Source organism: Monodon monoceros, unplaced genomic scaffold, assembly GCF_005190385.1.
Source record: "Monodon monoceros isolate NGI ecotype Baffin Bay Population unplaced genomic scaffold, NGI_Narwhal_1 Super_Scaffold_16, whole genome shotgun sequence".
NCBI classification, from domain to species: Eukaryota; Metazoa; Chordata; class Mammalia; order Artiodactyla; family Monodontidae; genus Monodon; species Monodon monoceros.
This window is the reverse complement of record NW_021703772.1, coordinates 108,076,856-108,102,935: the sequence shown is the minus strand read 5'-3', so window position 1 is coordinate 108,102,935 and position 26,080 is coordinate 108,076,856. Positions and strand designations below refer to the sequence as shown.

General features: G+C 41.5%; 1 protein-coding gene across 6 annotated transcripts in view; it reads left to right on the top strand.

The window, feature by feature from the left end:
• The window catches only part of WDR33 (WD repeat domain 33), a 101,571-nt gene that overhangs the window by 68,858 nt on the left and 6,633 nt on the right, over positions 1 to 26,080 (top strand). For 2 of the 6 annotated variants that reach the window (XM_029224531.1, XM_029224529.1), the window contains exons 8-19: positions 11,107 to 11,233; positions 12,475 to 12,629; positions 12,723 to 12,801; positions 13,223 to 13,333; positions 13,697 to 13,791; positions 14,005 to 14,091; positions 14,323 to 14,462; positions 15,104 to 15,256; positions 15,876 to 16,961; positions 20,151 to 20,259; positions 21,845 to 21,952; positions 23,512 to 23,950. In XM_029224531.1, the coding sequence (XP_029080364.1) occupies positions 11,107 to 11,233; positions 12,475 to 12,629; positions 12,723 to 12,801; positions 13,223 to 13,333; positions 13,697 to 13,791; positions 14,005 to 14,091; positions 14,323 to 14,462; positions 15,104 to 15,256; positions 15,876 to 16,961; positions 20,151 to 20,259; positions 21,845 to 21,952; positions 23,512 to 23,950 (2,689 nt within the window). Of the gene's footprint in view, positions 1 to 11,106; positions 11,234 to 12,474; positions 12,630 to 12,722; positions 12,802 to 13,222; positions 13,334 to 13,696; positions 13,792 to 14,004; positions 14,092 to 14,322; positions 14,463 to 15,103; positions 15,257 to 15,875; positions 16,962 to 20,150; positions 20,260 to 21,555; positions 21,661 to 21,844; positions 21,953 to 23,511; positions 23,951 to 26,080 lie in introns of all 6 variants that reach the window. The other 4 variants (XM_029224533.1, XM_029224535.1, XM_029224530.1 and 1 more) reach the window with 3 other exon arrangements.

Genomic DNA, 26,080 nt, shown 5'->3' with positions numbered 1-26,080 from the left:
TAATGAGGCTTCGGCTGGATTCAGAATTCTAGATTCATAGTTTCTCCTCCACGTTAGCACTATCAAGATTTTGTTCCTCTGTCTTCTTGCTGCCAGCGTTTTGATGAGTATTATGGTGGTTGTGGAATGGCCCTCAGTTGGGTTTTAGCTGATATTTTTCTCATGATTGGTTTTGGTTTTATGGGATTTGGGGAGGTAGATCACAGAGGTGAAGTGCCATTTTTATCACATCAGAGCAAGAGGGTGTATCCTATCAACATGACTTGATGTTGACTTTGGTCAACAGGTTGAAGCAGTGTTTGTCAGAGTTCTCCAGTGTAAGGCTACTCTTTCTCCCCCTCTCCATATAGTTCTCTTTGAAAGGAAGTCGTGAAGCACAGCCCACACCAGAGGGGTTGGGAATTATGCTCCACATCCTTGAGGGTGAACCTAAGTTATTTGGAATTTTCACGTATGAGAAATTCAGCTCTTCTCCCCCTCTTATTGATTATTTATTTATATCAGTATGGGCTAATGAATATTTTATTGGAATATGTTTTCACTATGATGGAAACTAGATAATAGGACCAGCTCCCAGTTGAGGTTTTCTCCATTATCTTATTTCTGCTTTGAAACAGAAATGAAGATCATTATCAAGATCCAATTGGAGTGTAATGCCATATCAGAATATTCATTTGTAGGAAAAGTTTTAGTTATAGGTAGAAATCACACAATGTGCTGGGAATCATGTGATATATACTTACCCCCAGCAGTGTTTAGGGGTTCACATAACCCTTTTGTTCTGGTACAGGTAAATTTCTATAATCTTGCCATTGTTACCTTCCTTTCTTCCAAGAGGTGAATAGTAGCAGATGGAGAGGATTATATAGGGAACCACATTTACCAAAAGTGTGCAGATATACCCAAGAATAGTCTGGCAAAACTCAGAGATTCAAAGTACAGTTGATGCTCTGCATGGCCATGATTGCCATGGGGTTAATTAATTCTACTTTGACCAAGATTATGTGTTGCATTTATGTATCTAAACTTCAATGTAAAAAAACAGTCTCCTTAAGATGGCCAACTGGGTGAACCATATTTTTTACCTTGTTTTCAGAAGGAAGGCTTACTCTAGAAGTACCCTAAAGTATCATTATAAATGGTTTTGCTTTTTTTTTATTAGGAGTTTCAATCATGACTTCTGTTCATTCTTGGCCAAGGTACCTGCTGGCACTAATAACTTTATTATTAATGTCGCATAGGTACTGCACTTTCTGGTAGTCCTGCTCATTCATTTTTTTTGCGGTACGCGGGCCTCTCACTGCTGTGGCCTCTCCCGTTGCGGAGCACAGGCTCCGGATGCGCAGGCTCAGCGGCCATGGCTCACGGGCCCAGCTGCTCCGCAGCATGTGGGATCTTCCCAGACCGGGGCACGAACCCGTGTCCCCTGCATCGGCAGGCGGACTCCCAACCACTGCGCCACCAGGGAAGCCCCCTGCTCATTCTTTTAAAGGATGTTTTGGTTTTACATTTTCTTTCTAATTTTTCAAGCAATGGCTATGTGCTTTTCTTCTTGATCCTTTAAAAGAATATTGTGTCATCTGTATATTACTATTGAATTATGAATGTGTGCAGAAATGTTTACTAGAGAACTTTGCACGTGCTCACACACACATACACATGCACACACCCGCACACACCAGTGTACCCTTTCTTACAAAGGACTTTGTGACTGGTTTCTGCGTTGCGTGGGACCCCAGGTACCTCCCATCCCAGACAAATGGCTGAAGTGCTTTGATATATTGATTGTTAACATCCAGCAATTGGGGGAGTACAACAGCAATGAGGCTGAAAGAATATTTGGTTGTTGCATTCCTTTGCTTTAATCTGCTTTGATAAATATTCTCCAAAATAGCCTTGTACTTTTTTGAATACTTTAAATTTTTAATTGGACTCAAATTATATACTTAGTCATATATTCATAATTTTTTTCACTTTATGCCAGAAGTAGTTACATGGCATTAATCTTATGAGATGTGTGTTTAATTTCAATTTTTAACCTACTTGAAAATTTCATTTAGGTCAGCCTTTGTCAGTACCATGTAAATACATGGTACAAATAAATAGAAACCATTTTACTTGCATACGCAAATTAAATATATAAGTTAAGTAGAAGATGGGCAAATTTATGATGTGTCTACCCCCTATGCCATTTGAGTTTGTTTTTGTTTGTATACTGGATGCTTTTCTGACACCGTATGTTTAACTTTTTTATAACACTTTTCTGTTACCACTCAGCTCTGTCAAATCCTTACATTTTGCCATACTTATTTCTGAATTTTAAAAAGAAGTACACATCACACACATTGCAGATATGGTTAAAGGTCCCTTTAGTTGCTCCTCTCCTGCTCCAGAGGTGTCTGCTGACCTGAATTTAGGTTCATCATTGCCAGACCACATCCTAAGCTAGCATTTCAAAATTTCACAGATTGGTCTTTTGAGGGACTTGGAAGTATTCTGAGAAAAAAAAAGGCTTGTGGTCAGATTTTCACCTACAGATTTGTAATACCTATTGAAAGCACTGAAGGCTCTCAGACATGAAAAGAAACTTGTCAATTTTTAAAATTCAGCATTGCCCAGCTATTTGACCGGAGAAACCCTTCACCCATGATTCTGTGCACTGTTGTTGCTTGGAATATGCTTTGTGTAAACACTGCCTAGAGGTGTACTCTTTCCAAAATTTATTTTCCATTTAATTTTATAGTTTTTTACTAATGTAACTTTCTAGATTTAAATGACAAAGATAGTAATTACTTCCAGTTGATGTTCAGTGTTGGATCAAATTTAAAATCATTCTGCAAAAAAGGAAGGTAAAAATGTTAATAAATTGCATATTCATTGACCAACATACAAGTTGCTTATGCTCCTTAATTTTTTAAATTCTTGATTCCGCTGACCTACTGAAGTGTTTGGCTATGGACCGTGGCTACACATACCCTTTGCCTTGAACTGATCTGTTACATTTTATGTTCTCGTGGCTGGAAGTAGCTTGAGTTTGTTAATGTTTGACGCACTTTCTTGAATAACAGTTCTTCAGCTGTTAATGTTGTACAAGGTGGCGCTTAAATTTTGTTTGCTTTTTTTCCTTCCTGTATTAGAAAATCTTGGTGCTTTTTGTAAGCTATGTATAAAAGAAATTTTCCTTAAGATTTGTTCATATAATGGTCTGATCCAGGAAAAATAAAATGGGAAAATGGACACTATTTCTGACCTTCAAATAAAACTCTGTATCTTGATTTTCAGACTGTTCACCGAGCCTTGGGGGCATATGCATCGTCTTAAGGCAGGGCTGTTTACCTGTGTGGGATGATAGGTTCCTTAGGATCTGGTGAGGCTGTGGAGGAGAGATGAGGTTCTTGAAAAATGCACAGGGGCACAAAGTCTACATACAATTTCACAGAGGCCAGGGAACCTCCTCGGATAAGGGAAGAGTACAAAAACAGACCTTGTTCCCTTGTTGGCTCCTAGCGTTCACTGCACTGCACTACACTTAACGATTCTGAGATTGGAAATTATTAATCAACAGGAAGACTCCACTTTCTACAAAAGTAAGTCTAGAGCTGTTCGCCAAACAGCTAAGGACCTAACCATCTATCCTGTTATTCTCAGAATTTTAGGGTTTATTAAGGAGTCTCTGCATTATATTTCTAGGATCTCCTTTAAAAACAACACATTGAGCATTTTGTCATTAGGAAAAATCTTATTGTTTTTTTTTTTTTTTTTTGCATTCTGCACCTTCCTATTTCAAGCATACTCATGAACATTGTTTTTAAAAGAGGTTTTTTTTCTGTTTTTATTTTGTGGAGAGGGTCTCTAAAGCACCTGCATTAATTGTTTGCTGGCTTAAATTTCAGCCTATATTCAGAAAACATTTATTCTAAGTATTAACTTTTTTGAAAGTTACTGTACCTGGACTGTGTGATTCCACAGATACTTCCCCAGTGTTCAATTCTATTTCATTTGGTGGTCACATATTTTAGAGGTTGAGCACCCATAATAGGAACCCAATAAATGTTGCTATTGGGCACACTTATTTTGAATTAGTGAACAAGTGAAAGATAGATGAATGTGTGAAAGTATAATCAAGTGGAATAAGTAAAATTACTGTTTACCTCCCCATTTGGTATAAATTCTAATGCACAATTAATGGTTGCTTTCTGCAAATAATTATGAAATAATAAGCTAAGCAATTCTGGCATGTCAGACACAGGTTAATCCACAAAGCAATGCCACCAGTGTCTCAGAGATGCTAATTCTGTCACTATTCATTTAGCTAGCACCCTGAGGGAATGTTTAGCTAGCAAAGAAATGATGCAGAACTCACTGCCCTCAAAGCTTAAGCTCTGAGAGTAATCCAGTATGGTTAGATTAATTTGGAATTTCTTTGGGTGGAGTTGGGTCATGGTTGCCACATTTAACAGGACCCTGGTCTTCGAAGTCAATCTGGTTACTTCTCAGATAGTTAAAAAGTAATTCTTTTTTATGTGTTTATCTTTAGATTTTACCCCTAAATTCTTTTCTTGTACAGTTCTGAGAGACGGAAAGGTGTGTAGAAGTTTGCCTTCTACACCCTCAGTTACATTTGAGCAAGCAAAATTTGATAAGTGAAACAAAACACAAGGACCTCTTCTGCCACTTCATTTGGATGTTATATTTAGTGAGGTGAAGGGAAGATTGGAATGGGAAGAAGGCAGTCCTGGCCACCTCTGGCCACTGGCCTAAACCCTTTTAGGCCTCAGTTTTCTCTTGTAAAAATTACAAGGCTGTATAACTTTGTAGGTCTTCACTAGCTCAAGTATCAATTGAAGGTAATTTTTTTGTTGTTGCTATTCATTGTGTAACTGAGATAGGGAATAAAAATAATGTGATTATGGAAATTCAAGGAGAAACTTTCTTTAAAATGTCTAATTACAGTCTAAATCAGTGTTGTCTAATAGGACTTCTTGAGATGATGGAAATACTCTGTGTTTATGCTGTCCAGTATGCTAGCTGTTAGTCACAGGTGGTTGTTGAGCACTTGCAATGTCGCTAGTGTGACTGAGTGACCTAATTTTTAATCTAAATTAAAACACTTAAATAGCCACAGGTGGCTAATAGCTACTGTATTGAACAGTGCAGGTTAAGTTCTTAAATATTTATAAGCATTCAAAGGGAATGTCATGTGTAGATTTATCATGACAGTCTTGTTTTTTATTTGATGATTTTGGCAGTTGGGATATTTCAGAATTTGGCAGTTGTACCTCCAAGCCTCAATATTGAAATCTTTCTTTAAGCATAGCCTCCATTTCTAGTTGCAGTATGGCCGAGCTACTTGTTACCTTTCCTGGGGATCCTAGAGTTTTTACTTGGTAACTCTGTGCCCACATCACTGGCTTCTTAAAGCTCTGCCATCCTACTAAGGATTGTATGTGTTTACTACAATCTACCTTTAGACTCCTGTCAGTCCCCTGCAGGGCTCCACGTTTTCCTGTGTTAGGCTTTATAGTATCTGGAGGAGGTTTGGTGGTGTTGAGAGTTGTATCTTTGTATTTTTTATGGGCTTGATTCTGAAACGTTTAAATGCCACTTTAAAAAATACTTGGTCTTTCATTGGCAAGAAGTTTTCAGTCCTAAAATCTTGAGCCATTAGCAAGATGTTTTTAGTACTAAAATATCTAGGTCAGTAGGCCAATAAAAAACAGTTGTCACATGAATGAATTTTCCATTAAGTCTGTGTTAATTGCTTTAGCACTGCAGATACTACAGTCTTAAAATTTCCATGTTTGGGGGTAACAAAGAACTTTGAATGATTCTATGCTGAAATTCTGGACCTTTGAAATGATAAAAATTGTTGTAAGGGTGTTCTTTAGGGTTAATGGTTGAAATTGATAAGCCATGTGTTTGGGACTCAGTCATTTTTCTATGAGATAATAATTTATATAAGATTAAGATTTTATATATAGCATGCCAGGTCACAAAACCCATGTTATCCTTGAAACTTAGTTCAGCCATAGCGAGTCCAAGAGCTTTCAACGAAAACTTTCATTCCCACTGAGGTTCTGAAGCACATCTTCCTGGGACCACAGGCGCTGGTTAGTTCTGTATTGACAAACACAGGCGATAATTGATGTCAGTCAGTCCCTTGAGTTTTGAATAGAGGGAAACCAAAGCCAGTTGACATTAAGTAATAAAAGCGCATGTTAAAAACTTCAAGCAGTACAGAAGAGTAAATGACTTCTTCTTATTCCCATACCATTTCTTCTCCCTAAAAAACTATTAACAGCTTAAGTTTTCTTTTTTCCAAATGGGGCTAAATTACACCTTGCTTTTCTGCTTATATTATTTAGAAGTCAGGTTTATTGAGGTGTAAGTTACATACCGTAACATTTACCTTTTTTTAGGTGTACAGTTCTATGAATTTTGACAAATATATACACCATAATCAAGATACATAACATTTCAGTCCCTCCAGAAAGTTCCTTCTCACTGCTTCATTTTTTTTTTTTTTTTTTCTTTTTGCGGTACGCGGGCCTCTCACTGTTGTGGCCTTTCCCATTGCGGAGCACAGGCTCCAGACGCGCAGGCTCAGCGGCCATGGTTCACGGGCCCAGCCGCTCCGCGGCATGTGGGATCTTCCCGGACCGGGGCACGAACCCGTGTCCCCTGCATCGGCAGCCGGACTCTCAACCACTGCGCCACCAGGGAAGCCCTCACTGCTTCATTTTTGAAACCACCACCATAATCAAGATATAAAACACTTCTGTCACTCCAGATTCAGTTTCAGCTTCAGTTTTAACAGTCGTATAGTATTCAATTATATGGATTTATCTTAATTTTTCTAAATATCCCCTCACTGATTTATATTTAGGCTGTTTCCAGTTTTATAATTCAAACACGGTGTAATAAATACCTTTGTATATAAATCTTGGTGCGCTTTTACAGCTACAAACATAGGGTAAATTCCTAGCAGAGGGATTACAGAATTGAAGGTTGTGAGCATTTAACATTTTGATAGGGCCAAAAGCCTCCCTGCAAAGTCGTACTGATTTGCTTTCCAACCAGTTATGCATAAGAGTGTCTGTAACTTACTTATACTGGGTGTCACCAAAATTAATTTTTGCTAATTTGATGGATAAGACATTACCTAGCTAAGTAACTTGCATTTTTTTTCTCATTTTAAAAACATATCAAAAAGTTCACACACACACACAATAATCTAACCCATGTTATTTATGGTTAAAACCACAGTATAACATTAGAGGAAATGTGGATAGAAAAATTTTACCTTTTTTCTCGCAATCCCAATATGTTTTTCATTTCCTGCTTATTCGTATCTACATTTTTGCAAATATATGTGTACATTTTTATAGTCATTCTCATAGCATATGCACAGGTTGTGCCTGTGTTGTTTGCTTGTAAAAGTTCCCTTTATTTCATGAGCATGTTTTTCTTTGTTCCCAGAATGTTCATTGTAGTAGTTGTATGTTTCTTTTGTCATTTAGTCATTCCACTTCTAAAATTTTTTATACTTTTAAACTTATGAACAAGGCTTCAAATACCATATTTTAAAAATAAGAGTTTTTAAAAATCCTTGAAAATTATTTTCTTAGGATAGATTTCTATCAGTCTGATTCTTCTGGATCTAAATGTATCATATTGACATGAGAGGGTAGAATTTTATCATTTGAAATAGTTTTTGTCACTTCATTGGGAATTCAGTAACTTTTTTCCCTGGAGAAGGAAGCAGTTGCATATCAATTTGCTTCTATGCCAGCTTAATCTATTTATTCTTTTTCATGAAAAATTATGAAAATGACATATGCTGCTTATAAAGATTTCATACAGGTAATCAATCTGTTATCTAGTAAATAAAATTTTTTAATTGAATATTTTTCTCAATAGATCATTTCATGTGTTTCAATATTTTAAAATTACCAAATAATATACAGTGAACTCTCCTTACCCTTGTTCCCAGGGTACAAGGGTACCAATTCCCCTTCTTGGTGGCAGTCAATATTATCAGATTCTTTCATATTCTTTCAGACATATTCTATGCATTTTTTTTTTTTTTTGCGGTACGCGGGCCTCTCACTGTTGTGGCCTGTCCTGCTGCGGAGCACAGGCTCCAGATGTGCAGGCTCAGCGGCCGTGGCTCACGGGCCCAGCTGCTCCACGGCATGTGGAATCTTCCCGGACCGGGGCACGAACCCACGTCCCCTGCATCGGCAGGTGGACTCTCAACCACTGCGCCACCAGGGAAGCCCTATTTTATGCATTTTTAAGCAAATGTATGTGTGTGCTCTGTGTATGTGTGTGTGTGTCTCTTTTTAAGCCACAAATGTTAGCAACCTGCACATACTTTTTTGTACATATTTTCTTAGATTATTTTATTTGTATTTAATTTTTTTAAAGTAGATAATACATGTACGTTTTTCAAAAGTAAAATAATGTAAAGGCTTGAATAGTCCGCCTTCTATTTCAGTACCCTGTCTGCAATGTACCGTCCTTTGGTGAGTCTTTATGCATAGAGAAGCAAATAGGAAGGTACATATTTTTGTTTTCCTTCTGTAACTCTCAAAGTAACCTTTCACACGTAATCAGGCAGTATAGAATAGGCATTAAGAGCAGTGGCTCGGGGGCCGGTTCCCTGCATTCAGGTGTCTGCCATACATCATCTGTATAATCGTGGGCAACATTTTTAACCTATCTGTGCTTTGTAATCATGTAAAATGATGACTCAGTATACATTCTTTGCTTAGAATAGTACCATACATAAGGAGTATATGTGTTTGCTAGTAGTATTATTTTTATTATTAGGGACAGTGACCAATAAAATAACATCCACGAATCAGTTCCAATCAGTTTGATGTATATTAGTGATATATATGGATATGGGTAAATTCATTTAACAGAAGGGGATGGATGGGGTTTTTCACTTGTTTGAATTCTACTGAAATATTTTAGAAAACTTCCGAAAACAGAAGTGAAGCAGCTAAAATACATTTTGTTGTTCTTTTCTTATGGGTTGATAGTTTTCTTGTTTTTGCATATACTTCTTTAAACTACGCTCAACTTTCTTTATGTAATAAAAGTGTCCCAGAGAAGGTGAGGGTAGAGGTGGCAGCTAAGAATATGAACATTTTTGCATAGTGCATCACATTTTAAAAATACTTTCTCACGCACTTTGTACTCAAATTTGGTAAAAATACATACGTATCTATACATAATATTTAATTTCAGGTGATAGTGGCCCATAAAGTTTTAAAATTCCCTGGCCATATCTCTTAAGGATAAAATTGTTAATAACATTAAAAGTTCTTAAGGCAAGCAAGGGGCTGGGGGACTGAATTATACTTCTGTCCAACTTTTCCATCCTCAGTTCTTAATAAAAAATTAAGGCAACAACGAGACCTCTTTCCCCTTTCCCACCTCCAGATCCTAGTTACAAAATAATATATTTTTATTGTAGGAAATATAAAAACAGAAGACACAGGAATAAGAATCACCTTACAATTCCTATCCAGCTTAATATTATAACAGCTTGGTGTCTAGACTTCCTGCCTTTTTTCTCTATATAGATACGCACACACAGTCACTCGTTATTAATTTGTTTGCCTTCTACAGCGATGGCATCAGGGATGCTATACACACCGGTGTTTGTTTTTTTTAATAAACTTAGTATCATGAACATTTTAATCATGCCATTAAATTATCTATAGAATCATTTATAATAGGTGCATCATATTCCATTGAGCACATATGCCACGCTGAAATTTATTCTGTAGTATATTTCCTATTCAGGAGCATTTAAAAATAAACTTATATCGGTCAACATCGTTATGTGCCAATCTTTTTGGACACCCATTGTATCCTGATGATCAATTCTGAGACGTGGAGTTTACCGGGTTGCAGGATACGTACTTTTTCCGAACTTTTAATACACGTCGCCAAGCTCCTCCAGAGAGTTGGTATCTCCCGAGCACCAGCCCTGGGATGAGCTTTAGATAAGTCCTTGCCTACTTGAGATGCGAATTTCCGTTCTGCATGGTGCACATTCACTCTCCAGCGCCTCTAGAACCATCTCTTCCTTCTTCCCTACTTCCCTATTTTTCTATTCTTCTGTATCCTTCCTGCTTCCCACCTTATACTCCATAGAAGCTGGATTTGAGCCTGGTTAGAGGAGGAGCCGTTTCAAATGCTGTTTACCTCCCTCTTCACCTGCTTCTTAGTGCATTTGCTATATAAAATACTCTTGAGGCTCTTTTTGTACAGCAACAAGTTTTCAAAAATCATGCTCATTTTTTTCAGTTTTGTAAATTCTGGTTTTCACTTTCGTAATTTTTAGTAACGGCTAATCTGTTGCGTTTTTGAAGCAACCTCATGCTCTAGCACAGTGTTTAAGAGAACTATCTCTATTCCTACAGACAGGGTTCAGATTCCAGCTCCTGTTATTGCTGACTAGCTTTTCTCAGGGTTTTGAGAGGATTTAAAGAGGTGCTCGATACACTGCCTATCATATAGTGAGCACTCGATAGACTAACTTTTATTGGCATCTCATCTGACATATGTGTGAATGAAGCAGGGATTATTTTTCCCATTCTGCATTTCAGTAAATGGGATCAGAAAGATGGAATACTTTTCGTATTGTCACATCTAGAAAGTGGTGGTGTCTGAATCTGAATTTAGGACTTTTGATCTATAGGGACTACTACAAAGCAGGAAAGCTAAAGTGAATGACAAGCATTGTTTCTAATAATTAGGACAATACATAGAAGATCATGAAAAGTTTGCACAGCTTTACAGGGGCTTCCAAAAATCTTGACCGGCCTACCAGCAAGTACGTGAGAAGGTGAGCTTAGTTCCAGAAGAGGAATGGTCCCTGTGCATTGTGGCATAGGAGGAGAGGTTGCTGTACCCAAAAGTCTTCCAGACACAGAGGCCAAAGAGAGTTTGTTTTAAAAGTTTAAGATGACTGAGTACTAGGATCAAAACATTTAATAGGTTTCTCTATTTTGGTTTAAATTAGAATGGAGTCCTGTTTTAAATATCTATGCTGATTAGGTTTTTATCTTAACTTGTTTCCGACAGGGCACGGTGCTGATGTGAAGTGTGTAGACTGGCATCCAACAAAAGGGTTAGTTGTTTCAGGAAGTAAAGATAGTCAACAGCCAATCAAGTTCTGGGATCCCAAGACTGGGCAGAGTCTTGCAACACTGTAAGTGATAGGAACCCCACCTTGGTCCCTAAACCAAGGGGAGCAAAGCTGCCTGTATTCTTTACCTTTTAGCTTTTTTTTCCTCTCATATATTCCTGAAAAAGTAGTGTAGACAACAGATGGACTTACACCTAGAGGCTTCTTATTTATTAAATATGATTTCTCTCTAAATTCCTAATAAAATAAGGCTTGATTTTTGTTCTGCCACATACATCTAGATTTAATTTGGGCGTCACGGGGGTGGGGAGGAGGTGGTTATTGCTACTCTTCTAGCTTTACTGTTTCCTCATCATAATACATTTTGTATGGAATTGATGTGTGTGCCATTTTTTTTTAAACTTTTGGCTGCACGGCACGTGGGATCATATTCCCCAACCAGGGATTGAACCCACGCCCCCTGCATTGGAAGTGCGGAGTCATAACCACTGTACCACCAGGGAAGTCCCGACATGTGTGCCATTTGTTAGACACAGCCCAGCTTTCTCCATCTCACTACATCTACTTATACAGAAATTTTCCCTTCATATTTGAATCAGTTCTCATTTTTTATCTGAGGTATTTAGTTATGATGCAGCCACATCATAAAAAATTTTCTCTTTGAATTATCAGTAAACATTCACAGTTCTATGAATATGTTGTTAACGTTTTTTTGACTAAGCAGCTGTATCCTGGTCCCTCTGATTGGGAATTGAGCCATACCCAGAGTGAGCTGGCTGGAGCAAGGCTGCCTTGTTGCACAGCTCCAGTGGCCACAACCAAATAGGACGCCTTGTGAATGGTGCTCCTTGGAGATGTGCATTGTGCAGGCCTCAGCAGTTGCAGAGTCTTTAGTTCAAATTAACCCTCAAACTATCTTGTGTCCTTTTTAAAATTGCTTTGACTTAATGAGAGAAGCTTCATTGAATTTTTAAAATTGAATGAGCTTTATTGAATATTAATTTATGTGTTCAAGTGCTTCCCCTGCTTCACAGATAAACTTTTCTATCCAGTTGAAGTTCTCCTATTTTAACTAGTTAGTGAAAGCTGTGCTTAGATAATGGACATTATTTCTTTCTGTCTTTGACCTATTTCTTTCACGTGTACTTTTAACCATGGTCCTATAATGTTACATGCTTTATTACTTCTAGGCCAAAGTTCTTGCCATCTTGACTGCCATGTGCTTTTCAAGAAAAATGGCCATTATATTGATTTATACTTGTTTTGAATTCTGACAGATTATTTTCTTGGTACTTTCTTTGTAGTCATGCCCATAAAAACACAGTAATGGAAGTGAAATTAAATCTCAATGGTAACTGGCTACTCACAGCATCACGTGACCACCTCTGTAAACTTTTCGACATCCGAAACCTGAAAGAAGAGCTTCAAGTCTTCCGAGGTCATAAGAAAGAAGCTACAGGTCAGCGGCTATGATATGCTTCTCATTTTGACTATTACCTGTAGTGTTCTGAGATCCTAATAGTTTTGTCCTTCTCCGTGTTTTTGTTTACAGCTGTGGCCTGGCATCCTGTTCATGAAGGACTTTTTGCCAGTGGAGGGTCTGATGGCTCTTTGTTATTCTGGCATGTTGGGTATGTGGCACTTACTATGTAAAAAGTTGTAAATTTTATGAAGAGAGCACCTGAACATGAAAAAAATGATAGTGTTTTGTATTTTTTCTGAGTGTTCATATGTGCTGTATCTGTAAACCCAGTTTGGAACAGAAAGCTTAGCATCTCTCTTTTTGGCTGTGGAGGTCTTGAAGAGAGTAAGACCAACTTACTCGTTTCTTGTGGTGAGGTCATTTCTGAAGCATTTCCCCTCTGAGGTACTCTGGATAAAAGACTGTATTCCTGATGACAAATCAGTACCTCTGAAACATGTGGGATTGACCAGATTTAAAGTAACAGACTTTGGTAGCTTTGTGTTGCACTAAAAGAAAATGTCTTTCTTGGTGGGGGAGGGGTTGGGTAACTTTTGTGAAAAAGACTACTTTCTGTGGTGCCATTACAGGGTAGAGAAAGAAGTGGGTGGGATGGAGATGGCCCATGAAGGAATGATTTGGAGTCTGGCTTGGCATCCTCTTGGACATATTCTCTGCTCAGGCTCAAATGACCATACTAGGTAAGCTTTATGTCAAAAATAACAAGGAATTACTGTATTTATGGAGCAGCAGGAGATAAATGTATATTTTATTCATATAGGAATGTATTAATTTGTTTTCTAACTTACTCTTAAGGACATGTTGGTAGTGGTTTATAAATACGTATATTACAAGGAGATTGGGTATTGAATATGACTTTGTTATTTGAATTTTGTTTTGCCTTCTAATATAAAAAATGTCTTTCTACATTAAAAATGTTTAAAATAAGGCATTGTAAAACTTTGTTGTTTTTGCCAGAGGACTGCTAAGTACTGTTAAGTGCCCAGAAATACACTGAAACCATGCTCCTCTCCTTCCCCCTCCAAATACTTTTATTTTGACAGCAAATTTTGGACCCGAAACAGACCAGGTGACAAAATGCGAGATCGATACAATCTAAACCTGTTGCCTGGAATGTCTGAAGATGGAGTAGAATACGGTGAGGTTCTTGCATGTTTATCTGTCTTTGAAATCTGATATTCTGTTATAAAAGTGTTAGGTGTTGAGAAGATTTTGCAAAACGAGTTTTAGTTTTATAGTTTATGGATTTATAAATCGCCAGCAATAATTTTCATTTTTATAAAGTGTTAATTTTATTGGCCTGATACATTTATAAAATCTCTATTGACACTGGCTGTATTCCTATGTATAGATGACCTTGAACCTAATAGCCTGGCAGTAATTCCAGGGATGGGAATACCAGAACAACTAAAATTAGCTATGGAACAAGAACAGATGGGTAAGAGAAGTTGTACCTATAAATTTTACTTTTCCTGTAATTTTACCTATTTCTTATAATCATGCTATTAAATTATGTTGAAAATGCCAAAATGATGTATGTTGAGAAATGTTGATAAAAGTGATGTAAACTGCATGATATTTAGAATCTGTTCTTCCGAAAATGTGTTCATTGATGAAGTGACCACTTTCTTTTATTTCCTTGGCTAACTACTTCTCTTTATGGTTTCAGGGAAAGATGAATCAAACGAAATTGAAATGACAATTCCAGGTTTAGATTGGGGAATGGAGGAGGTGATGCAAAAGGATCAGAAAAAAGTACCTCAGAAGAAAGTTCCTTATGCAAAACCTATTCCTGCTCAGTTTCAGCAGGTGAGTAACTAGAAGTGCGGCCCTGCCCACTTGGTGGGAGACTCCGCTTGGGAAGTCTAACTGAAGTGCAGAAGTAGGTTTCTCTTGGATTATCTCATCTTGTTGAAGGTATTTCTGTACTACAGACATTTTTTGAGCATTCTTCACATATTTCAGGCGTTATTAGACATAGTTCCCATGTGTTGCTTTGCAGTTAGTCCTGAGTTTGTCATGACTCTTCTCTAGGTCTTCTTTTATTCTCACCTCCTTGTTATCATTCCAAGCTATCAGAAGCAGGAAAAAAGAGACATTGAGCAGGGAGAGTATGTTGACCCTCTTCAACATATTTTGTCTGTCTTCCACTTTGTTCCCTCAACACAGAGTGCACGTGTCCTTTTGAAGAGGCAGGCAGGTGTTGCATCTTAATAACATGTGAGATCTTGCAGCTTTTATCAACAACAATTTCTACCTAGTGATGTGCTTGCCTGACTCCATTCCTGTGTCACTAAGAATTAGTATTAGAAATAAAGATAGTTTACCAGCTGAGCCGACTTGTATTCACCAGGTTGGAATGAGCCACTGACATTATAGAATGGCTTTCTCATTCTGTCATTATGATTTACACACTTAGAGTATACTTTAATATTCTCTTCTTTCCCAAGGCTTGGATGCAAAATAAAGTCCCAATTCCTGCCCCAAACGAGGTATTGAATGACAGAAAAGAAGACATTAAATTGGAAGAGAAGAAAAAAACACAAGCAGAAATCGAACAAGAGATGGCCACATTACAATATACTAACCCACAGCTTCTGGAGGTGTGTGGCTCTTCTGGGGGATTCGAGATGATCTAAGAAAGTAGTGATTAACGCTTTGTTTATTGATATGCTCTTAAGGAGAAGGGAGTGGACTCTCAGATGGGTCTGATGAGCAATATCATTTCTTATTGCTGCATTAGGAAGCTAGTTTCTAAAAGAATCGTGTTTCTTAGACTTTTAAAACCAGATCAGTCAAGCAGCAAGTAGACCTAAGTTGAATATACGTTTTTTAATAGACAAGATAAAACCAACGTAGTTTTAATTTGGATTCATTTACTTATCCACGGATAAAAAATGTTTTTCTGTCAGCTCTAGAACAGGTGGTTTGTTCTTATTTTCCCTACCTTTGGCAGCTACCAAGAATGATAAAACACTAGTAAATTGTTGGGCTTTCCCTGATCAAGACGGATATAAATAGTCCTGACTGCTGTTTCCCAGCACCTAAAAAGAAGCATTCTAGAGTCTGGAAGCCTGAGTACCTTCAGAACATCTGAATAGAGGCCACTCAATACCTTATGTTTGTTTTGAGGCTCCCCTAATGAAATAAGTGATAGCAATATTGTCATCTTTAAGGGCTTTGGCATTTTTATCAGCATGCTTTTTCTTCCTTTCTTTCCAGCAACTTAAAATTGAAAGACTTGCACAGAAACAGGCTGAGCAAATTCAGCCTCCTCCTTCATCTGGCACCCCTCTCCTGGGACCCCAGCCCTTTCCAGGACAAGGTCCAATGTCTCAGATTCCTCAAGGTTTTCAACAGCCTCATCCATCTCAGCAGATGCCAATGAACATGGCTCAAATGGGGCCTCCAGGTCCACAGGGACAGTTTAGGCCCCCTGGACCCCAGGGACAAATGGGACCACAGGGTCCTCCACTGCATCAGGGAGGTGGGGGGCCACAAGGATTCATGGGACCACAAGGGCCCCAGGGCCCACCCCAGGGGTTGCCGAGGCCTCAGGACATGCATGGGCCCCAAGGAATGCAAAGGCATCCTGGACCTCATGGCCCTTTGGGACCTCAAGGACCACCTGGACCACAGGGCACTTCTGGTCCTCAAGGTCATATGGGTCCTCAGGGCCCACCTGGCCCACAAGGTCACATAGGCCCCCAAGGCCCACCTGGTCCCCAGGGTCACTTGGGCCCTCAGGGACCTGGTACTCAAGGTATGCAGGGACCACCTGGTCCCAGAGGAATGCAAGGACCTCCCCATCCTCATGGGATGCAAGGTGGGCCAGGGTCTCAAGGGATCCAAGGTCCTGTGTCTCAGGGACCTCTGATGGGATTGAATCCAAGAGGAATGCAGGGTCCTCCAGGCCCCCGAGAGAACCAGGGTCCTGCTCCCCAAGGGATGATGCTGGGCCACCCGCCTCAAGAGATGAGAGGACCTCATCCTCCAAGTGGACTGCTGGGACATGGCCCTCAGGAGATGCGAGGTCCTCAGGAGATGCGAGGCATGCAGGGGCCTCCACCCCAAGGATCAATGATGGGCCCTCCCCAGGAATTGCGAGGGCCTCCAGGCTCACAAGGTCAGCAGGGGCCGCCCCAGGGCTCTTTGGGACCTCCACCCCAGGGTGGCATGCAAGGGCCCCCTGGACCTCAGGGACAGCAGAACCCGGCAAGAGGGCCACATCCATCTCAAGGGCCAATACCATTCCAGCAGCAGAAAACAGCTCTGCTAGGTGATGGGCCCCGGGCCCCCTTCAACCAGGTATTATTTCTTTCCAACTTGTAGGCATTATACTTTGGGAAAATACACTCTGCACTGAGGTGGCACTTCCAAATGCTGAGAAAGGCAGTCACAGCTGGTATAGATGTCTCTCAAGTAGTGATGGTGGCTTGAGAATAGTAGCATCATGGCTGAAGAAAGAAATAAGAGTAATTAAGTAGATACCAAATACATCGCAATATGAATCTTTACTTCTCAGCCTATGTTTTTGAATAGAGGTTCTTCCAGAAATGATGCACTCCCTCTTGAATACAGTTCATAATTGTCCCAGGGCTCCAAAAGAGCTGTGGCCCTGAGGAGGGTGAGGAGGGAGCATGGGTGGCTCTGATCCTGTCCTGCTCTGTTTTCTGGGCTATTGCCTTTGTAGGCTGGTGTTTCATGGGCTTGCCGGACAGCTGAGCCACCCCCTATCTGCCTGCTGGTCTGCCTGCCGGCTCTACTGTTAAGATAGTGTGGGGTGTTTAACTCATGAGTATACTGTAGACTGTGATCTCACTATTTTCATTTCAGTGAATGCTTTTAGAGATCTCTTGAGTCCAGAATTGTGCATTTTCAAATGGTGACCCTTTGGATGAAGTTCCGTTCAAGTTGTTTTTTTTAGCTCACATATAAAAGTGTTTACAGGAGGGAGTATTTCTGTAGAAATTTTCTTGGCCCTTTTTAGAGGATTCTGTTATGTCAACCAAGTTTTTCTACCCATTCCCTGAGCTGTGCTTGAGAGGTGGTATGATGAGAGTTCAGTTTGCTTGGGCTGAATTACAGAAGACTGCATGGGCGTGAGCGGATTGAACACTGTTTGGCTCTGTGGTGTTTACATTTTTCTGAATTTCATAGTCTGAAAGCGTTATTTGGGTATGAACAACTGGGTTTGTGTCCTTGAAGTCAGTCGTGGACCAAAAGGAAGTGAGTGACTGAGTGAGCTGGTGTTGCAAGGCACTCAATTCCTGTGGAAGAGGGCCTGCTGTGGATGCTGTGTGTAGAGCACACAACACCTCAGAGAGTCTGTAATGGGAAGGTGACCATTGGATTCAACTGAATTAAAATAACTAGATTATATGTTCCTCTTCAGCACATCTTCCAGAACTTAAAAATGTCATACCAATGAAGAATCTGATGGCATTTGAGTTTATTTCCAGAACTTATTGGGCACTTTCAGAGTTTAGGATGTTTAATAAATCTAGGTTTACCTTCCAGAACTGTCCTAAGACTTAAAAGTAATATATGTTTTATTAATACAGAGTATATTTGTGTGTGTTTATAATATTTACCTACCTAACCTTATGTTAGTGAATGAACAGTTTTCATTTTGGAGGATAAAAACATAATGAACTTTAGCTATCACCTTGTGACTGAAATTATATAAACATGTCATATTCCAGAGGACAGGTCTGTTGGGGACAATTTAATAAGTTTTTATTGTATCATATAGTAAAAGATTTTACACATGAAAAGCAAAGTGGCTCTAAAAATTTAATTGACCTATAGAAATATTGGTGGCATGAGAATGGAGGATTAATATATTATAGGGCATTTCATATCTCAGAAGTCTGATAAAAAGCTTTGCTTGTATTTCTTTTTCTTTTTTTTTTTTGCTTATATTTCTTACACTGATATCTGACTTTCTTCAGTTTGACCAGGTCAGCTATTTATTTATTTATTTATTTATTATTTTTGGCTGCGTTGGGTCTTTGTTGCTGTGTGCAGGCTTTCTCTAGCTGCAGCAAGCGGGGGCTACTCCTTGTTGCGGTGTGCGGGCTTCTCATTGAGGTGGCTTCTCTTGTTGCGGAGCACGGGCTCCAGGAGCGCGGGCTTCAGTAGTTGTGGCACGTGGGCTCAGTAGTTGTGGCACGTGGGCTCAGTAGTTGTGGCTCGCGGGCTCTAGAGCACAGGCTTAGCAGTTGTGGTGAGGGCTTAGCTGCTCTGCGGCATGTGGGATCCTTGCAGGCATGTGGGATCCTTGCAGACCACGGCTCGGACCCGTGTCCCCTGCATTGGCAGGCGGATTCTTAACCACTGAGCCACCAGGGAAGTCCCCCAGGTCAGTTATTTAAACCAGTTGTTTTAACCAGTTGGTTAAATTTAATGGAATTGCCTTCAGGTGTTACAGTGATAGCATGAAAGATGTTGATAAGAGCTGCCCTTGAATAAAAGGGACAAGGAACAAAGGAATATGGAAATTACTGGTATTGACTTAAATGACGGCAGTTTAACTGCAGTGCTGTAAATGAGTCCTATCAACGCTGCTCTTTCTCGTAGCTAGTTTGGAATGTGAAAGCACTTTTGCTATTGATGGTTTTGAAACTCTGCTATTCTCACGGTAGGTCCAGTCACTAAATGCATTTTTTATATGAAGGAATGACTAGATATATATTTGATTACTTGTTTGTCAAGAGACCAGATCCAAGGTCACTGGGCGGTGTGGGGAATCTGAATTTAGACATGGCTAGATAAAAATACAGAATATTAGGACTGGGGACAAGCTGGGGTTGCAGAGCAAGGAGGTTAAGAGGATCAGAGCAGTAGGTTTGCATCAGACAGAAGCTGCAAGAACCCACGAACCCATGTCCCGAACCCATGTCCCGGGTAACGTAGCTGGGAATGCGCAGTGGGTGCTGAGCACGGGGGAGTTAGACAGTAGAGGTTAGGGAGTGAAAGGAGAAAGCAGTGAGTGAACACCTTGCTCATCAGGAACCCCTTTCTTACTCTCCTGCTCCCCGCCTTTTAAACCTGGCCATAACCTCTTGAGAGGATGGATATTTTCTATAGCTGGAAAGGGGTCATGGATGCGAGAGCAGAGTTTACCTGTCCTGGCGGGTTTCTAAGCCTTTACTTTTGCTAGAAGTTCCGCCTGTGTGCAGAGTGTTGTTGTTTTATGTTATGATTTCTGACTTTCCACTGAGGTTCTTGCTTGGCATTACAAGTAAAGATCTAGCTTTAAATAAAACTTATCAGCAGGTTTAAAATACAAGTGTTTCCTTTTATTATGGTCAGGGAAGTATCTCCTTTCCCCCAATTTAATGACAATTTTGCTATGATGTCACTAGGTATATATTTACTCCTGGAAGCTTTGGGGTAACCTAGTGTTTTTATCTTGTCACATTATGATACAATTGCTGTTCATGAAGCACAAGCCTTTGATTTCACACCCCCGCTTTAAAAACATCTTTTCAGGAAGGACAGAACGCAGGCCCCCCACCCTTGATACCAGGCCTAGGGCAGCAGGGAGCACAAGGTCGCATCCCCCCTCTTAACCCTGGACAAGGACCCGGCCCTAACAAAGGTAAATATCTGCTTGGCTGAATACGAGATTATATTCTGTCTCCTTTGGGTAGATCTGAACAATAGTTTTACTGGTAAGTAATTGATAGAATGGTCATTTGAACCTCTAGGAAAAATAAGGGCGTAGTCAATTCAGGTAATAGCTTTGTCTTACGTTGTTTTCGTAGACTTGCTTTAGTTAGCCCAAATTCTGCCCAGAGGAAACAGCTGCTTACTACCAGAAGTGGGCGGTGAAACCCCTTGGACAACCACCAAGAGCAGGGCCTGGGCCGCAGGCCGGCCTTGCTCATCTCCTGGGAATGGGAGTGGTTCCTGTGCTAACTGAATGCAAGCGTATGTTTTTAGCATCCCAGAGAGCTGAACTGGCTCAGTTTAAATTTTTGATGGGATAAAGAATTCAGAGATTTTGACGGTGTTTTTTTGATTTTTTATTTTTTTCTTGCGCTACGCGGGCCTCTCACTGCTGCGGCCTCTCCCGTTGCGGAGCACAGGCTCCGGACGTGCAGGCTCAGCGGCCATGGCTCACGGGCCCAGCCGCTCCGCGGCATGTGGGATCCTCCCGGACCGGGGCACGAACCCGTGTACCCCGCATCGGCAGGTGGACTCTCAACCACTGCGCCACCGGGGAAGCCCTGACGGTGTTTTTAATATCACCCCCTCCTCCCCTCAAATTGTGTCATATACTGAATTCTTTAGCTGGTTACATTGTTCTGCACCCTTTGAAAAGAAGAAAGCCGTGTACCAGTGTGTTGTGCCTCAGGCTGTTGATGATACGAAAAGCACAGAGATGAGAATTGTCAGTGTTGAGATGTGAGGCTCTGTGGAAGTTGTGGAAGTTGAGTCACCCCTAAGGGTTGGAAGGGGGCACACGCAGGAGCTGCAGTCCCTGCTTTGCGAGGTGTTCAGCTCTCACACCTCCAGGAAGAGCTGGAGCGGGACTGTGGTGAGTGGGCAGCTCCTGGGTGGAGAGTTAGAGGGTGGGACCGGGAGGGAGTGCGGGTGGATGGAGTTGTACGTTCAGTGCGCCTTTTCATGGGGGAAGAAGCCAGAGAATCGTGAGCATTGTGGAGACGTCACTACAAAGAACTAGACCCCTTTTAATTTTTAATTGGCTAAGCCCACAGCACCTTGTGGTACATGTTAGGTTTCTTGCCCCCATTTGATTAGATTAAGAAAAGTCCTTGTCAGCATTTTCAGCCCTAGGACTTTGGGAATTTAAAGCTTAGTCCTGAATTTGCATGAGTCACTAGAGGTAGGAAAGGGAGAGGTAAAGGAATTAGGAGAATGTTTATTTTAGTCTCATCCTATGGAAGCCGTGGCCAACAGGGAAAAAGAGAAAGAAAGCATCAAGAACCAATTCTGGATTTGGGGACCCTAAGAAAAGAAGTCTGTTTCCCACAAGGTACAGCCATCAGCAAACCGAGAGCCTGCCTCTCTCCCTCTCCCCCACCTTGTGTCTGTCTCCACCTACTTCCCTCTCCTCCTTGCTCTTCCCCTTTTCTCTTCACCACCCCCCCCCCCCCCCCCCCCCCCCCCCCCCCCCCCCCCCCCCCCCCCGTCTCTCTCTTCCTCCTTTCTCCTCCCAGGGACCAAAGGGAGAAGGGAGAGCCGAGAAAGTGGCCCTGCCGGCCCCCACTGGATTAACCAGCGCCACCGCCCGTCACCGGGGGCCACATCCCTTCTGATTTGTAGTGGTGGGTTTCTTTCTTTGGAGGAGCCAGGGTACTTTTAAGCAGATAGAGGTAATGGGAGGATTATTATTCATAGGTAAGTTCGAATGGAATGTGTTCAGCTTCCTCAGGTCAAAGGTCTGCTGTGTCTGAGGTCACACGAAGTCCAAGCAACATGAAAGCAGAGAAGGAGCCATTAGCTGCAGGGTCACACTGGGAAGTGAGGGGCTGTTTACCAGGAGGAAAGACGCCTGGGGTATTTGAACAAAAAGGCAACCTCGAAGGTGCTTTCCTCAGCATGGAGAGGACTGGTTTAATGGAAGGAAAGAAGGGAAGGTAGAGGGGACAGAGAAAGCTTGAAAGAAGAGAGAGTCCTTCTCATGGTATATTTTTATACTAAGATTTCCAAGTATTTTAAACATGTTGAATGGTGAGGAGGAATTGAAATGGCCAAGAGAAATGCGTAAAAATGAGAGAGGAAGGCTGTTAGAAGGGTAAGGATTATGGCCGACTGTGCTGTAAGGAAAGGAAGTTCGTCTTGATTGCCAGGGAAAAGCAGTAAAAGGCATGAGCTGGGCAAGTGGAGGAATTTCATTTTTAAAAGTTAGTTGTTTTAGAAGCAAGAGTGTCCCTTTGCCATCTACTTTAAAAAAATATATTTGATTTAAAGTATATGTTGACAGAAAATAGGTGTACATTTACAATGGCTGCAATAATCATTCAGTAGCCAGGAAAACAAATCCCTTCAGACTAAACTCAGTGTAATTGGCCTCTTTCCATTTTTATTCAGTACTCTGAATATATTACATATATTAAAATATTTTTAAAAAAATCTTTAGTGGGTTTCCAAGCTCTTATCTGCGAAGAATGGTGATGATATTATAGACGAGGGATATCATTCATAGAAGGGGACAGAAAAAGTGTTTATATAAACCCTGAAACTGAAGTACAGCAAGGCTGTTTGGTCACAAAGCAGTTATTAGAGAGGCCCATGCTTCCATGTACCTCACAGAGGATTTTGTTAAGAATCAAAGTATGAGTTAACAAATCAAGTTAAATGAACTAGGAGTTAAAGGAGAGACATCATGGCAGTGTGGGCCTGTGGCCCTGTGGTGAGCTTGCGGGCTTTTACAAACGCAGAGGTGAATTCCTTGTACTTGGCTCCCCGGCTTTCAGCATGAATTTTCCCTGTTGCCTTCTCCCTGGGTATGGGGAGTGGGCCCAACAAAAACACTGAAGGAATGGGGGCAGGAAGGGAAGCCCGTTCTTATGCCGGTGAGGCTCTCTTGTGTTTTCTGAATGAATCTTCATATCAGCTGAGTTGCTAATCTCATTTGAGATTAATAATTTGCCCTAGGTCGAGTTGCTTAGCTAATGAGTGATGAAATCTGCACCCCCAGAACCCCTGTTCTTTTCATCACATGATGCCTCAGGGACGTTTGTCTCCTGAGTATGCCGGGAACCAAAAAGGGAAAACATTCTTAACAAAAGCATGCATTCTGAAATTTTAAGATGCTGAAAATCAGACCTACGTCGGCAGGATTCCTGGAAGACAAGGTAAAAATCAGTTTTGTTTCCTTTAGGTGACTCACGTGGCCCTCCGAACCATCACATGGGCCCAATGTCAGAGAGACGGCACGAGCAGAGCAGCGGTCCCGAGCACGGTCCCGAGAGGGGTCCTTTCCGGGGCGGCCAGGACTGCAGGGGTCCCCCTGATAGGCGCGGCCCTCACCCCGACTTCCCCGATGACTTCAGCAGACCAGATGACTTCCACCCCGACAAGCGCTTTGGCCACCGGTTACGTGAATTTGAGGGGCGAGGAGGACCTTTACCGCAAGAAGAGAAGTGGAGGCGTGGGGGCCCTGGGCCTCCGTTTCCTCCTGATCACAGGGAGTTCAGTGAGGGGGATGGCCGGGGCGCGGCCCGGGGCCCTCCAGGGGCGTGGGAAGGCCGCAGACCTGGAGACGAGCGCTTCCCCCGGGATCCTGAGGACCCACGGTTTCGAGGGCGCAGAGAAGAAAGGTGGGATGGATACTTCATGGGTCCGTTTCTTCTTCCCTGGAGCTTTCCACCTGTTCTCTCCACAAAAGTCTCTTTCCTCTCTCACTTGGGGAGAGAGTACCCTCCCCCCTCTAGGTTTTGTGTTTAGACTTAAAAATATGTATATGCCTTTAACATTTATGTGGTTCTTTTTTGTCTCTACAATTTAGAAATCTTTTTCTTTTTGCTTATTACTTGGTCCTTTTAAACAGATAGGTGGGTCAGTGTGCTGTAAAGTTTCTTGGATTTGAATAGAAATCTCCAGGTTCTCTTGGTTAGAATGATGAAATATGAGACAGGTATCTAGATTGAGAATAAAGGAATTATTGAGTAGATAGTTTCTGTGTAATTGCCTAAAGATCTTAACAAAATCCAATCAAACTGAAAATAATCTTGCTGTTAAATTAGGTTGAGGTCAGGCTTGAACACTCAACTTGCTTGGGGTAACAAAAGGAATAGAAGTAGTAGGGAGAAAAAAACAAGAATCAGTGAAATCTCAAGTGAGACTCAGAGTAATCAGTGATATAATAATTCAGTATTTACCTTGTGCCAGATGTTACTTCATTTAACTGTTAGAGTGAGTTGTGAGATAGGTGTTACTATCAGCATTTACAGATAAGCGATGACATGGAGAGTCAGTGCAGTTTCTTGACTTTGGAAGGTCCCATAGGTGGTAAGTGTAGGACCAGCTTCAGGCCTGGGCCATCCGACTGCAGTGCCCAAGCTGTGCTGTCCAGCACTCCTGCCTTTCCTGCCTCAGTCCTCTCTCCTGTGTCTTCTTTTCCCATCATACTTCTCATGACTGTCACTTGCAGGTAATTGAAGTAAGGGTTGGCAATCTCCGTTCTCACGGTGTGTGTTAGAAAAGAGCGGCTGATAAAATGGCCAGGGAGGGTGAACTAGAGGGGTTAAAGGAAGCAGCTCTCAGAGGGGAGTTTTTAATAAAAAGATCTGAGAGCTCTCTTAATGACATCCCAAGTGTTCACAAGTCTGCAGGAACCTCATTTCCAATGGCTTTGGCATCAGCGTAACTTTCATTGAGTTCTTGAATCTCTGCATCCTGTGCAAAGTTTCAGATTTTACTGTGCTTCAGTTTGTCGTGTTTCATCTGTCAGTGACAGACCCACACCTAGACTCTTGCGCTGTGTCCAGCTTGTGCTCCTCTTCAGGTGTGCCAAACGTGTCCTGTTCACGTTGTGCTTGCTTTTTCCTCTGCCCGGAGCACAGTCTCCCAGATGCTTGTGGCTCACCCCACTTAGATCTCTCCTCCTGTTCCTTTATTTTACCCTGCTTTATAGTTCTGCATAGCACTTAGCACTGCTTGACATTAAGTGGTATACTTATTTCTGTACTACTTGTATCTCCCAGAAGCACGGTAGCTTCCTGAAGGCAGGTCCTCAGAAACTAGAGCAGTAGTGGTGACGGCCGGTAGGTTCTCAGTAACTGTTGAATAAATGAATCTCTTAAAGGGGGAGATGTACTTGACAGGGTTCAGCTCATTAGGAGGCGTGCTACGCAGCTTGGGCTGCCATAACACACACCACGGACTGGGGGCTTAAGCAACAGAAATCAATTTTCTCACAGCACTGGAGGCTGGAGGTCCCAGATCAAGGTCTAGCAGGGTGGGTTTCTGGTGAGACTTCTTTTCCTGGCCTGCAGACAGCCACCATCTTCCTTTGTCCTTGCATGATGGAAAGAGAGTGAGCAAGCTCTTGTTGGTATCTCTTCTTATCTAAGCCCATCATGGGGCCCCGTGCTGAGAACCTCATCTAACCTAAATAGCTCTCAAAGGCCCATTTCCAAAGTCACCTTGGGGGATGGGGCTTCAGCGTACGAATTTGGTGGAGGGGACGCAAACATTTAGTCCATAACAGGAACTGTTTTCTAATTAGGGCACATGAGACTCCCCCGGTCCTTTTGTAGCTAGGGCAGTCGTATAATGGCTGCCTGGACAAGAAAAGAGTCCTGCCACGTGTGGGGAGTCTCCCCTGAATCCCTCTCGGGGGAGCAGCGCCCTCTGCTGATACTCTCCCTCCTCCACTTACCTCCCCGTGTCAGTTCCACCCTCACCTTAGGTGGTTATTTCAGCCGGCGTCTGGGTCATACCCCCTT